The sequence below is a fragment of the Micromys minutus genome (assembly GCF_963924665.1).
Source record: "Micromys minutus genome assembly, chromosome: 22".
Classification (NCBI taxonomy): Eukaryota; Metazoa; Chordata; class Mammalia; order Rodentia; family Muridae; genus Micromys; species Micromys minutus.
The window spans coordinates 12,843,400-12,858,774 of record NC_137957.1 but is presented as its reverse complement, the minus strand read 5'-3'; the positions used below and the strand labels follow the sequence as shown (position 1 = coordinate 12,858,774).

The following is a 15,375-nucleotide window of genomic DNA, read 5'->3' as shown; positions in this document are numbered from 1 at the left end:
TCTTCCCCACACAGGGCTTGGACAGGCTGTGTCTAGGAGGCCTCACTTTCAAATGCATGAGCGAAAATGAATATAAAACAAATTTTCTTAAAAATAGGAGCCAGGTGTTGTACTGCTTGCTTTTAATCCCGGCACCGGCAGACAGATCTTAATGAGTTTAGGCTAGCCTGGTCTACATAGGAGTTCCAGGACATTCAGGGCTACACAGAGAGACTCTGGTCTTAAACAAAAAACCAGCTAACATTTCACAATCTTTAATGCAACCCAGCTCTCTAGGGGAACAAGAGTAAAAAAAGGAGCAGACAGGACAGTCACAGCAAATCACGAGCAAAGGTGGCCAGAACTATCATTTATTATAAAGCTACACCTTGAAGAACAAACCCAACCATATACTGAAGCCTGTAATGGTACATGCTAAAAATGTACTGTACATTATACAGAAAAGTGCATCGTCACGACAAATGAACAAAACATCTTTTCTTCCAGGACTGTAAAGCAACCCTATTAGTGCTCACCTCAGAGAGGAGGGGATAGACTGGAGAAGCGGTACAGAGCCAGGGGACAGGATGGCAGGAGCAGTGTGGGTGGGGCATTATGGGAAGGCTGGATTGGATGGCAGGGAGTCACTGCGGGGTGAGCAAGGCACGGTCACATCTAGGAGGTTAACGAGACAGTGTGGTTATCCACACGGATGCGAGATGCACACGACTGAGGTGCTGGAGGACGTGGACCGGGAAAGGCTGGGAAGGAGTGGAGGGGTTTCCGGAGCGCTGCGGTGGGCAGCAGGAAATGGAGGAAGTGGGCGGGACCTAGTGGGCAACAGTCCAGAGCAAGGCTAACTCTAAGGTAGGAAGGCACTTTCACATGTACATTCTACAGATGTACATTGACACACTTAGGTAACTGTCACAAGCAGAAAGCTGCCGCCACGGCAGCCGACCAAACCGACGGGAAAGGACAATACTGGTTTTATTACGTGGGTGGGAGTTATCGTTCAGAATGCGGGGACAGAGCAATCTCTCCGGTTACACAGCCACCTACTACGCTTTAGGTATCTACAATCACCTTCACACTACACACGGAACTTAGGTGAACGCTCTACGGAGGGGCATTCACAAACGCACAGTTTATATAGTTTTCTTGTACTAGTTTCTAAGATAAGCGTTAGGGGACCCGGTACAGTTAAACATACAAAACTCCCTATGTGATTTAAAGATACAGCTACCCATTTTGATTATACCACTGAGATTTTTTTTTTCTTAAAGTATACTAGGACGAGCAAAAACTCAGTCTCTGGCTTTACAATCTCTGCTGCAAGCCTGAGGCTCCAGCCCGCTGGAGCTTGAGGGGGTCTCTCAGTTGGGGGGGGCGGTCAGTCTCAAGTAGGGGGTTCTAGTTGCACTTCCAGGCTCTGTGTCTGAGGGTCTCAGTGGCAGATACCAGAGGTGGCATCCCAAATGCAGTTTCTGCATTTATGGTCTTTTCTACTGTGGCCAGGAAAACCAAAACAAACCTATCAACCCAAATAGACTCTCAATGGACTCACAACCCCCTTACTGTTAGATTTCAGGTGTTAGCTTCCAGTTCCTTCAGCATGTAGATGGCAGAGGCTGAGCAATCCGAAATACTAAGACCACTACCACCAACCCAGCTTCTTAGTTAAGTGACAGAACCACGTTGGGAATAGCAAATGCAGAGACAGAACTCAAGAGAGACAGTCAGACCCTTGGGAGCTCTTTATGCATTGGTAATTCCTCATGACTATGGTAGCTGAAGGAGTGGGAATCTCGCTATGAATTGTCCTGTGGCTGGCTCATGGGGCATGGAAGTCAGATTACGCTTTGTGAACACAAGGAAAACTGTCGAGCAGTGGTGTGTGGCGTGTGAGAAGGGCTCGTGCGAGCTTTACACAGTGCCCTCAGCAGTTCGAAAGTGTATGTGACGCTCCTCAGAGAGTGTGCAGCAAGTTTCCTAGCAATCCACTCCTTAAACCCCCACCTCACACCAAAGGGCTTTGCAAGTCTCACCAGGGTTCTACAGACGGGAGTCAAATGCTTGGCTCTAACAGCTATGGATCTTAACTGCTTGCCGAGTCCAGGATTGTGAACTTTCTCATCAAACTCTCATCCCTAAGCTGCATCTGAACCGGGAGATCTAGAAATGGGGGAGAACAGAGAGCACCTTGGGGTTCATGTCCTTCCCTTTCCTTGTGCCTTCCTGCTGAGCTCCATCTGTGGCTTAAACCAGGCCCTGCAAGGTGACCCTTCTCAGCTGCCACAGCTTCTAGGGAGCTTTGCTGACAGTTTCTAGGATCCTTTGTGCAGGGGGTGCCTTGCCTTAAACTATTGTGTGTGTGGCTCAAAGGGTGCCAGAGTCAAAGGGGAAGACATAGGCCTGTTGAACCATCACTAAAGAAACAAAGGATTGATGAGTGCTTACCTGGAGGCCATCTACACTCTTGGATTTCATTTGAGACAAAAGTAGTCCTGGAAATGACAAAGGTACAGGACTGGAGATGGAGAAGGTAAAGAAGAGCTGGAGCCTACCAGAAGCTGTTTCCTAGAGGAAGAGGCCCCGGCAGTGTACAAAAGTATGACCTTTATTCAAGGCAGCAGAGTCCTGACCTAGTGGGGTAGAAAGGCATAGGAGGGGCACAGAAGCCAGGGAGCTGTCTAAGAAAGGAAGGTCCGAAAAGCTAAAATGAAACCTCAAGAAAGGCATTTACGAATGAACTCAAAAGGCAGCCAGTTTCTTCTGTCTTCTGTTCGTATCATCAGTCAAGGAATGGAAAAATGGTTCTTAAGAGTCACGATTGTTTTCTAATAAATAGAGCTTTCACTCAGGAAATAATAAACTTCCGGCAGTCAGTGCGAGTCAAAGGCTAGTCCTGGCTGGGTCTCCATGGCTTCTTTTGCAAAATGGTTCTGAGAAATTTGAGGCTTAAAACCTTACCATACCTGAAGTACCTGGGGGTAGGGGGTATGTCTTCAGTACATTTGTAAAATGAGAATGACTTGGAAAAGGGAATATTTCATCAATAGGGTTTTTTTTTCCTCCTGCAAATGGAATGACAAGACTGGTAAACTGAGGTAGCCATCGGTCACGATCTTGAAGTTAGTGCAGGTCTTGGTTGGTTTCTGTAGGAGTTGTCAACCCTGTGCTACTCTTGGGTGGGAACACAACCGGCTGCTAGTCTGAAATTAGACCTAGGAGGTAATTAGTAGTGGGTCCTAAGGGGTTTGCTCTGAGCCGCCCATTTGCTTTACCAGAAAGTTCAGTGTCAGCTGCCGTGGCTAGGAAAATTGTGATCTGTACCTTAGTGAAAACAGTTGTGTTCAGAATGACCTTGGGGGTGAGGGCTGGGATGAATAGCTCAGTGGTAGTGTATACTTAGCATGCAAGAGGTCCTTGTCAATCCCCAGAACCAAACAAACACAAGTCTACCATTTTTTTTTAAGATAGAGGAAAAAATGTAGTAAATATGATAAAGAAAAATGGCTATCAGCCAAGAGGCCAGGGAAAGAGGTTCCTAACTGATCCCATTTGACTACAGTTCAGTAGAGCTCATAACTCGAAATCCAAAAAGCAAACACAAACAGGACAAGAACAGAAGTCATGACTCTGAGGTACAAAACTGGGAAGACAGCATCCCGGAGCCCCAAGGCCGTCTTCCCATGGTGGCCTCACATGGCTCTCACTCAGTACCATACCCAGATCTGGTTTGGCTCAAAGAGAGATGTGGGTAGCAGAGCTGGGGCTTCAGACTGGGGACCATTGCGCCTTTGTGGCATAAAGGAACCAAGGTAATTTAGTCACCACATCAGTGGATCAAGGATTTTCATTTCCTGTCTGTTTTTTTTCCCCCATTGCCATAAAGGAGATTGTGGGGCTCTAGGGGGAGGCAGATAGATGTATTTCTCAGGCTGTTATTGAACAGATTTGCAGGAGTTTGTGGTATAACCAGAAAGTCCTTGCAGTTCGACTGTTCTAGTCCTTTGTAAGTGTAGGGGGTGGACTTGGATTTCTCCAGGGCCCAGTTGAGTCTTTTGAGGGCTGTTAATGCCAACAGCCTTGGAGACAGTTTCCCTCACTGTCTATTCAGGTTCAGTTCAAGCAACATCTGAGTCTCTTCTACACCCTTCCGAGTCTTTGACCCAGATCTAGGGAAGTAACTTTTATGGAAGGGTCCGTCATTGATCTCCTTCAAGCCACGAACTGAACGTCCCACCGGAGCCTCCCTCTGTGACCTTTATCAGCTGCGGGCCGCCACTCAGGACAGAGTTAGAGGTGCTTGTTGTTGGTTACTAGGCAACGAGTGCTCTCCCCACAAGTGTCACAGATCATGGCAGGTGACGTGACTCCAGTAAGATCTGGGATTCGGGTTCTCTAGTTTCTGGGACACTCACCTGGGCTATGCTAAGTCCAAAGCCATATACCGTGTAGGGTGAGGTGTTGCCTTCATTACAAGGGTGCAGCATTGGATTTTTCAAGTAAGTCTAAGTGTTTCTATTGTCTTTAAAATGACATATGTCCAGTTATTAAAAAAATTACAAAATACAAATGCCCATGTTAATTTAGCTAGTCCCAGACATCATTACATTCGACACAACATAGAAAAGCCAAAGGATCTCCAGTTACAAGCGCGAGACAGAGGAAAGTTGTGGATCACCAATTCTTGACACTAATTCATTTTCACTTTTAGACCCCCCCCTCGGGACCTTTGTTTTTACATCGTGCAAGACTTGTCTGTGGGACCCTGGGAAGGCGCAGCAGGCCCTACAGTAGGGTTTGTTTTTGGAAGAACAGCAGGCTTTGGCCTAAGGGCTGGGGGCTTCAGCTGGACGCCCATCCGGGGTGCCACCATAGGCTTGAAAGTACTCATTGTATCGCTGGAGGAGCTGGTGCTCCGGCGAATCTGAGGCTCTGAGCTCCTGAGGGTGACATTGTGCAGCGGGCTGAGAGATTCTGTGGACGTTGCAGGGGTGGGTGAGTTTTTCACTTGTTCCAAGGTGTCAAGCACGACATCGGGGGCGTGCTTCACCGTGCTCTGCCTCTCCAGTTCACGGAGTTCGTTCAAAGCAGTGTTCATGGTCTCTTCAATATCCTAGTGGAAAAAATCAGAAAAGGAGAGATTACAGATTACTGGTGATTACAGAAACAAAGCAAGGAGCGTGAATATCTGAACTTCGAGGTCTGTCCACAGAGCATGTCCACCGACACCGTGTGCATCTGGTTGATTCCAGATGATCTGGAGACTTGGAAGCAAAGCACACTGAGTCACAGTCACACAGCTGTCATTCTGAGGAACTGGATAACCTACTGAGTTCTCCTGTCTTGTGCACTATTGATCAGAATTCTGGTTCATCTCTGTGTGCTTGCTCATGGGTAGGTCTGAGGTCAGCCTCAGGAGTTGTTCTCCAGGAGTTGTCCCTTTTATTTTGAGTAAGAGTGTCTCGCTGGCTGGGAACTCACTGATTTAAGCTAGGCTGACTGGCCGGCAGTCCCTTAGGGATCTGCCTGTCTTTGCCTCTCAAGCACTGGTTTTACAAGCACACACTACCACACCCTGATTTTTAACATTCGTTCTGAGGATGGAACACATAACCTGCTTGTACATCAAAAGCTTTACCACCTGAGCCCTGTCTTGAGATATACACAAAAGTAAAAACTCCATTCATAATTACCAGAACCTAAGTATTAAAATGTTAAACATTTAGTCAGAAAACTGTACTACAGGTGCTTAGGTTATGATGCACATCCACTGCCTACGAGCCTATTACTTCTTTGTGCTGGGAGCATTCAAATTATTTTTCTAATTAATAATATTTAATTACTTAATATTAAATATTGAAGCATGTGGTTTTAATGACACACTACCACCTTTGCTTGGGAGCTGCAACCCGCTACCAGCCCCTCCCATCTCCCTTTTGCTCCTCCCCATTTAGCTCCTGCGCCCACTGGCTTCTCTTTCCCCTTTGCTCCTGGAGGGGTCTCATTACCAACCCAACCCCTGAGCCCCTGGAATCTTTGGATAAAAGACACACGCACACTGCTCCATTACCTTTCGAACTGCTTCTAGGCATGACTGCTGGGTGCAGATACCTCCTGCCTGGAAATGCATGTCCTTTATCACTTAATTATCTCCGTCACTCCTTCTGCCCTAGTTCAGTGGCTTGCATCGGTTAGTCCTGCCAACATCCTCGGCTCCCACCCATAGCAGAGGCTGCAGTCCCTGGCTTCCCCGAGACTTTACATGATTGCTACTTTCTTCTTCTTCCAAAGCATAGCAGAGAAAGCTCCTTTGTCTTTCCCTAGATCTCCTTTTCTTCTTGGGACCTGGAAGTCCCACCTGTACCTTTCTTCCAGCAATTGGCCACTGGCCTTCTTTATTGACAAAGGAAGAACCAACAGGGGAACAAGACCTTGGGGACAGAACCTCCCCTTACACAACATTATCAATTATGAAGCAACTTTCTTGACTGACCTGCACACTTCTAGTACTTCTTAACTGTCCTCTCTCTAAACCAGCCCCAGCCCTCCTGGCCTCCACGCTAGCTATGAACTCCCTATTTTCCCATGGTCTCTCAGAATGAGGCAGCTGTTTTCTTCTCATTACTGGGCACAGTCCCCCAACCCCCAAGTGTCTCTTACATGGTACCAGCTGGTCATGATGAGCTGTTTGCTGGCCTATGGGGGAGGTTTTCATTTCTCATTCTGAGAAGTGCCTTTGTCTGGAAATCTTTTTTTTTCTTCCCATTTTAATGTTTCAAATATGGTATTCTAAGTGGTCATGCTGAGAAATCTGCATTAGTTTTTAGGATTCCCTCATATGGGATTTGACTTTGTTCTTGTTGCTTTTACTATTCCTTCTTTGCCTCTTTCTTTTTTCCTTTCTTGTCTTTGATTGGAATGCTCTTGGAGAAGACTTCTTGGAATTGAGTCTAGTCAGGGAACTTTGAACCTCACAGACTTGGACTTCCATACTTCTCTCAAAATTTGGGAAGTTCTCTTCTGCGCCTTTCTTCATGGCTATTCCTTCTGGAATTCCTACAATGTGGGTATTGCCTATTTATCTGCATCCTAGAAGTCTTGCAGGACTCCCCCACTTTGACTGTCCTGCTGCTTTGCTCTGGCTGGGCCCATTCGGAAGCCTGGACTCAGTCTGTGGCTTGGGTGCAGGTCTCATTCTCATACGATGGCTCTCAACTGTACTCTTCTTTCTACATCCCACTTGCTGAATTCTTCAGGTGTGATGTTTTTGTCTGTGTTTTGTTTCACAATCTATACATCTTTGTTGATTTTTAATCACTTAGGTCACGGGAGGCTTCTGTGAGTTCTCTGAGTTGTTGGTACTCTTTTGCTCTCTATTCTGTTATGGTCATTATTTTGAATTTGTTTCCATTTCCTTTCCGTTGGGGCCTGCTAACAAGTGTTACTGTGGTCCGATCCTTTTCATGTTTTGTTGGTGCCTTTGTTGATATTTTTCCATGTAGTGTAATAACCACATCTTCAAGTTTTATGGGTTATTTATTCTTTTCAGAGGGACCTAACTCTGTGTGGATGGTTAGGGCTTTGGTTAAGTATGCTGTCACCCTGATTTTAGATGGTCCCACTGATGGGACCATATATATATATATATATATATATATATATATATATATATATATATATACATATACATATACATATATATACACATATATATTCATCTACATATATATATATATATTTTTTTTTTTCATCTATAATTCATCAGTGATGTCTACAATGGTGTCATTGTTCCAGTGTGTGACTGCAGGGGCATGACCGTTTTGCTTGGGGATGGGGCCCCTACCTGATTTTTTTGTTGGGGTAGCATGGGTGTATGCAGGCATCATGGGCTGTATCTGTGTGGCCCTTTGGTAGACAGAATTGCCACCTGGATGTTGGGCATGGCTTTTGTAGGTGCAGGGAATCTGGAGTATGCCTGGATGTCTGTGGACCAGGTTAACATAGGTGTGGGTCTTATACACTGTGTGTCGGTAGAGTAATGGGGACATCAGGCTGCTGCCTAGATGGTTTCTGGGCCAAGTATAGGCACATTTGGTATGCTGGCAACTGTTTCCCAGCTGGCCCTTCGAACAGCATCACTTGCTGCCTGGGTATGGAGGCTCAATAAGAATGTGAAAGTTGAGATCTTGTCTGCTGGGCCTAGGCTCCGAGTAGCCAGGGTTATGCTGCTGTAGCCAGTTGGGTGAGCATGGTAGACAGCAGTAGAGACATAGGATGGTCCCTGGGCATTAGAGAACATGCTCTTCTAAGGGGGAGGGAGCTTAGGCCATTGCGCCCATTTTGTACAGTACAGCTCTATGAACTCTGGGTACCTCTCCCCACTGTGGTGGGGCCTGTGAGGACCACTGGACTCTCTCAGGCAGTCATGTGTAGTAGCAATGGGGATTTTCCAGGTTAACCTACCTTCTCCCGTGAGAAGTCCATCTTAGCTCTGAATCTATCAGGAGGGGGAGACAAGATATGTACTGGCTAGTTTTCATGTCAGTCTGAAAAGGCTAGAGTAATTTTGAAAGGAGACTCCATTGAGAAATATACCTCAGGTGGATTGGCCTGTGGGCATGTAAGCCTGTGGTTTCTTCGTCAGTAATTGAAGGAGGAGGGCCCAGCCTATTGTGGGTGGGGCTATCCCTGGTGGTGCATCCCTAGGCGGGGCGTCTTAGGTGATAAAAGAAAGAAGACGGAGCAAGCCAGTAAGCAGCACCCCTCGTTGGCCTTTGCATTGGCGCCCGTCTCATTTGAGTTCTTGCCCTGACGTCCCTGGATGCTAGACTACAGGCTGTGACATAAAATAGCCCCTTTCCTCCGAAAGTTGCTTTTGATTATGGTCTTTTATCACAGCAATAGAAAGAGCAAGACAGGGGCTGGAGGTTAAGAGCACTGACTACTCTTCCAGAGGTCCTGAGTTCAAATCCCAGCAACCACATGGTGGTTCATAACCATCTGTAATCGAATCTGATGCCCTCGTATGGTGTGTCTAAAGACAGCTACAGTGTACACATATATAAAATAAACAAATCTTTAAAAAAAAAGATCAATATAAAGATTCATCTTTAAAAAAAAAAGAAAAGAAAGAGTAAGGCAGAGTAGGAGAGACAGTGGGCCTCACTGTCCTCCTTGTGGTGCTGTCTCGGCTTCAGACTTAAAAACCATTAATCCTTGTGTGGCCTCAGCATCCTTCCTTGCTTCCTTAGTCATTCAGGTTGGATGGATCAGTTTCCTATTCATTATCACGGCTCCTCCCATTTTGTGGGGGGATGGGCAGGGACCAGCTAGAGGTAACTCTCTTGTTTTATTTCTTGTATTATTGAGAACAAGAGGAGGCACATTTGTCATGCTTATATATGTCTGTGGAAGGCATCTTATGTGCGTGTGATGGCTGACTGGAAAAAAAAGCAAAATTATGCACAATAAACCTACCAGATGTATAACCTTGACAAAGGCCACTGCACTTTTACACAGAAAGCACTGTAAGGACATCTGTCTAACATGGACATCTGCCTAGCAACTGTCTGACCTTGGGTGGATGCTAACCTTGTCATTTATTAATCCTGGTGGCCAAGGACTATTCTCTCATAATAAAGCATTTCTCTTCATTTCACCTTTGAAAGGTTTCTACATCTCCACGTCCTTGAATCTGCTCCCAGTTTTCTATGCTGACATATCCCCAAGAAACCCTGTGCCCCTCACCAGTACACACTGCCAGTCTTAGATGAATGGGTTGTCACTTAGGTTGACCAGATAGACACAGGACACATGTTCTGCACGACATTAGATTCTCCAAGGTTACCATTTAGTGACTCGCCTGTTGACGAGAATTGTGAACAAGGGCTGGGCCGTCCATTCTTTTGAGAAAAGTCACAGTGCTAGTAGGAACATCTTTCATTGTATGAAAGTTAATACTGCTATGCCTGTGCACACTTTTAATGACTGAATTGATAAAATTCTGCGTGTGTGTACAAAAGTATTTTACTTTGTCTTCTGCACAGTCACTAACATTTGTATGAACAAGTTCTAGTGTTCTACAACACAGTAGGGCAACTGTGGCTCAGAATTATAGTTGATAAAGAAGAGCCAAACACAAAGGGGGAAAATATCCAAGGAAGCTATAAAGCTCACTTGCTAACTTTACATTGCATAGATATACCAAATTATTACATTGCATCCTATAAGTATGTAAAGTCCTTATACCAATAAAAAGAATTAAGATAGAAACACATTTAATTTTTAAAAAATACTAATTTCCTTGTATTTATAACATGTTTTCAAATTAAATATATCATTAATCCAGTTCAGATGTAAAAGAAGTAGAGAAAATTATTTCAAAAGCAAAGTATGCAGCATTGAAGAGTTGATAATGACAATGCGTGCTCTATGTTTTACACACACACACACACACACACACAAAAATGGATACCACTCAGAATTGAATGGGAACTTGGCAAATGCAACAGTGTGTGTGTACACCTTGAGAACATTGTGCTATGTGGAATAAGACAGCAGCAGACATGTAAACACTGTATTCCACATGTATATGAAGTGGTCAGAGTCACAGAAACAGAAGAGGTGGTTGCCAGGGCCCTGAGAAAGGGATGTTGGAGACAGTATCCCTGTGGAAAGGTCTGGAGAGTTATTTCATAAGGACGTGCTTAAGAGAACAAAATTTATGATTTTTCTTTAAACCAGGAGTTCAAAATGCAGTATTGAGATGGGGTGAAGAACCTGCCTGTTCTCACAGAAACACTTTCTCTCTTCATTCCCAGGACCCCCTCTGTGCACCTGGGCCATAATCCTTACTCCCTATACATTGTAATCACCTCCCTTGTGCTCTCCGCAGCTGCATTGCTAGCATCTCAATAAAGCAGCTGCAGTGAACCCGTCCATCACCAAAGCCCATCGCAGGTCACTGCTTAACAAGCATTTGCTAAACGAAGGGGCAAAGCCATGATATTAAATAACAGTGTTCGATAAAGGACAGGAAGCATGACACGGCTCCATTCCAGTCTGCCGAAGGGTCCCCCTGATTTGCTTAGCAGAAGAACAAGCATGTCTTTGGATGAGCACCACTATGACATGCTTACTTGTCCCCTGGGAATCTTTGAAGGCTGGAGATGGCAGGCAGGACAGATAAAAGACAGAGCTGGAAGCTGGTTTCTTGAGGGTGAAGAACCCCTTTCAAACAATTGCTTCCATATGTAATTTCCTTTACTGCTAAACGCAGGGAACAAAACCCAAGTATTTGCCCCAGACAGATTGTAAAAGATTCCGTTGACTTTTGTTTTTATGATTTACGGTAAACAATTTCCTGGTTCTGGAAGCAAAAGAGTTAAACAGCTTTTTGTAGATCTTTTTACCCTGAAGCTCCTAAGCCTGTCTCTAAACCCAATCACATTTCACCTGCTTCTTACAGAAGTGATGCTGGGGTTAAAACTGACCCTCAGCAAATGGAACTGGTTCTGAATAGGTCTCAAAGGGCCTCTAAAAGAAAAGACCCCAAGGCCATTTTTTTTTCTTTTTGCTGAGAAATTGCTCTATACTTAAAATTCACTTACTTGTTTATAAATACTCCAAACTATTCAAATAGCCTAATTTGCCATCCAGAATTCCTCACCATCAGGGCACTAAAACGGTTTGGGAATGGGCCAACTAAGGACTCCTGGGGGTGTTCTGTGTTTTAGAATGATCTGTTTTCCTGCTTGTTTCTTGTCCCTTCTCCTCTTCCTCACACAGGCATTTTTAAGCTTCAGAAACAGCGGGAGTCAGCTGAGATTTCCCGTGTCCAATACCGACTCTATTCACTTCCTGTTGCTAGCTACAAAGACATGTTGTGACCAGAGGCATAAGGGTAGAACGGGCAAACTCATCCGTCCTGGTGAACCTGTGTCTTGTCAGTTTTGATCTTAGCAATGAACTACTGAGGGATTCTGTGTATTTGCTCGGAAGGGAAGGCACCGCATTCAAGAGGTACATGGGATCCTGCATTACTAATAATTACTGCATAATTAATTACTGCATTAATATTACTAATAATTATTAAATGACTAACCGTTATTGATTACGTTATTTATCGACTCATCTGTCAGTTGCTAACTTGAAAAGTGTCACACTTGCTTCCTACTGATCTGTCTGTGTCTGGGCCCTCCGTTCTGTCCTACCCACCGGTCAGTTGCGCAAGCTTTAGAATGAGCAAGGCTCTGTTAGCAGGCTCTTCCCATTCTCTTTCGAGATTTGCCTGGCTATTCACCAGCAGTGGGCATGGATGTCCTGGCTCCTACCTTTCTAACAAAGCTCTTTAAATCAACATAGATCTAACAGGCCAGGCCTCTTCCAGTAATAAATGGACCATGGAGAGAGAGAGATTCATAGCCAAGCTTTAAACAGTGAACACATGTTTGCTCCTTTTGGTAATTTCTATATTTTGATATCATTTATAGATTTTAAGTCTTTCATATGACCTTCAGGCGACCCGAGTACTTAGAATACAATATTCAGTTAACAGCACTATACCTGAGCAATTGTCTCGGGGTCCAGAGGCTTGTGGTCATTGAAGCCGCTGTACTGCCCTGATGATGTAGACCTCCGGATAGGCGGGCTGTCAATCTTCTTGAGGGAGTCGTGCCGGCTGATGTTGGTCAGGCTGCCGTGGCCCGGCCGGCGCCGCCTCTCAGGACTGTCATTATTGAGGCCACGGTTCTGCAACAGGCCCCTGGGGTGACTGGCTAGGTTCGGGGATCCCAGATCAATTGAGGAGTTAGAAAGAACATGTGGAGGATGCAGGGGACAATGGCCATCGCTGGTCCTGCCAGGACGCCTTCCCGGAGGGGGTGGTTCTCCTCTCTTTCTTTGTCTAGACATTCAGAGAACAGAGAACAAGAGCGTTTGACACCGGCTGACACTTTAAGGTTGAGCGTGTCTGATTGTTCCTCAGTCCCCAGAGGAGGGGAGGTCAGGACCAAAGGCCACTCACCTGGCTAAATAGCTATCGGAATGTCGGTCAGTCGGGGAGTTCATGTCCTTGGATGAGGACTTGTCTTCAGTGACTGGCCCACTGCTGGCTTCACTGTCAGCTTTTTGGCTCAGTGTGTCTGAAAATGTATCGTCCCTGGAGCAACAGGGAAGCAAGAGAAAGAGAGACTTCAGCTCTGAGTGGAAACAAAATTAAGGGATGGAATTTATATAAGACTTTTATTAATGTGGCTGTCCTTGATTTGTAGGTTTGTTAACTGTGTGTGTGTGTGTGTGTGTGATGTGCGTATGAGTGCAGATGTTATCTATAGAAGCCAGAAGAGAGCATCCTAACCCCTGGAGCTGAGGGTATACATGTTTGTGAGTACCTAGGTGCTGGGAACCGAACCCAGGTCCTCTGCAGGGGCAGCAAGTGCTTCTCTCCCCAGCACCCTAGGTTTTCATTCTAAACATAGTTAATTCTGTTGTCAGAAAGTTGAAAATTTCAGGCATACAAAAGAGTAAAATGATATCCATCTATAACATACGACACCAGCCAGGTGCATGCCTTTGCTCCCTGCACTTGGGAAGCAGAGGCAGGTGGATCGCTGTGAGTTTGAGGACAGCCTATAACAGAGTCTACAGAGCGAGTTCCAGGACAGTTGGAGCTCACAGTGAAACCCTGCTTTGAAAGCAAAAACCAACCAACCAACCAAACAAACAAACAAAAGACCCACTAAGCCAAGAAGGAACTGTGATTGGGTATTTTCTTTCTGTATCTAGGATGCATATGAATGTGTATACATACATGAAGTACTTACATTACGGATAATGGGCCTCTCTGTCTAGTGGTTTACATATATGTACCTTCATGTGTACATATATATTGCACATTTCAGTTGTCATGTGCATACTTTATCATCTCTAAAGTTATGTAAACATATTTCTCCTCATTTGTATGGTGTTTTCCTCTTTTCCCCTGGAAAGCTACTTGGAGTCGGTAATGAATTGTGAACTAGGATACTCAGAATTCTGTCAGGGACTCTGCCGTGCCTTACACATACGTACGGCACCATTGTTTCACATCCTTAAACAGTTCTGAAATGTTCACTGGGGGAACTGAAACAAGACAAATGAAAGCCTCAAGGTGATCCCCTTTGAGTGTGTATTCTCCCCCTTGGGAGCTGGAGATGGAATCAGCTGGAAATCGAGAGAAGAACTCTGGGAGGCATCACGGTCATAGGAACACGCTGAGTCATTTTCTGCAGGACCATCGGAAGATGTGTCCCACGAGCTCTTCTCGCTCCAGCCTGGGAAGTGTACACCTGCTGGTTCTGGACTGTCTGTCAGCCACTGCCATGTATGGGGTCCTCAGCTTCTGTTTCCTCTTTAAAGATGAGATGGGCTCTCATCCCAGGCAGGTCTTGTATTTGCTATGTAGGCAAGGATGGCCTTGAACTCCTAAGCTTCCATCTCCCGAATGCTAGGGTTACAGGCAGGAACCACCCTCCCTGAGTTCTATGGTGCAAGCTGAAGATGGCGTCCATTACTCTCTGTGTGAATGCTGGGCAAGCAACTAGCCAGTGGCATCTCGATGCCTCTGGGTACATTTCCCAATGCATTGCCAACCAAATAGTGGACTTTAAAGGACAAGAGAAATCTTCCATGTAAAGTAAATACAGCAATTTAATGACTTAGCATTAAGGTCACCAAGAAGGTGGAAATTTCTGCACGGTGGACTATGGTCTTTTTTTTTTTTTTTTTTTTTTTAAATCTGGGGGCCAGCAGGCTGTAGCTCAGCAACAGAACAGCACATGCTTAGCATATGCAAGACCCGGGGAGTGAATTCCTCGGCCTCCGTCTTCCTGAAAAAAAAACAAACAAACAAAAAAAAAAAACAAAAAAACAAAACAGAAAACAAAAAAACAAAAAAACAAAAAAAAAAAAAAAAAAAACACCCGACCCTCCAATAGCTGAAATTTTCAGGCAACTGAAAAGTTGGGTCCACTCACATGTCTTGCACGACTATGTACTGATGAGGCACAAGCCCATCGACCCCGTTGTGTCTCCCTTCCCACCAGTCCTCAGAGGCTCGGTGATACAGCAGCAGAGACGCACCCTTCTTGAAGGACAGCTCTCTAGCCGAACGGCCGACATAGTCAAACTTGGCTATGGCTTCGATTGGCTCACACTCTACAGGAAAACGGCAGAGAGACAGGTCAGGAAGGCACAAAGTGTTCTCTGGACACCAACATCCAGCTTTAGGAAAAGGTTGAATAGGACAAGGACTGAGCTGTCAAACAGGAGGCTCTATGGGATGGGAGAGCGGGGGGGGGGGGGAGAGGGAGGGATGAAGGGGGTACTTCTAGTTGTCATTTTGTT

The 15,375-nt window shown here is 45.4% G+C and overlaps 1 protein-coding gene across 2 annotated transcripts in view; it reads right to left on the bottom strand.

The window, feature by feature from the left end:
• Nucleotides 1–4,726: 4,726 nt before the first annotated feature.
• SRGAP1 (SLIT-ROBO Rho GTPase activating protein 1) overlaps nt 4,727–15,375 on the bottom strand; it is a gene marked incomplete at both ends in the record, with an annotated part of 259,181 nt that continues 248,532 nt past the window's right edge. For both annotated transcript variants that reach the window (XM_080935754.1, XM_080935755.1), the window contains 4 exons: nt 4,727–5,104; nt 12,556–12,895; nt 13,016–13,150; nt 15,006–15,186. In XM_080935754.1, coding sequence (XP_080791880.1) covers nt 4,727–5,104; nt 12,556–12,895; nt 13,016–13,150; nt 15,006–15,186 — 1,034 coding nt within the window. The remainder of the gene's footprint in view (nt 5,105–12,555; nt 12,896–13,015; nt 13,151–15,005; nt 15,187–15,375) is intronic.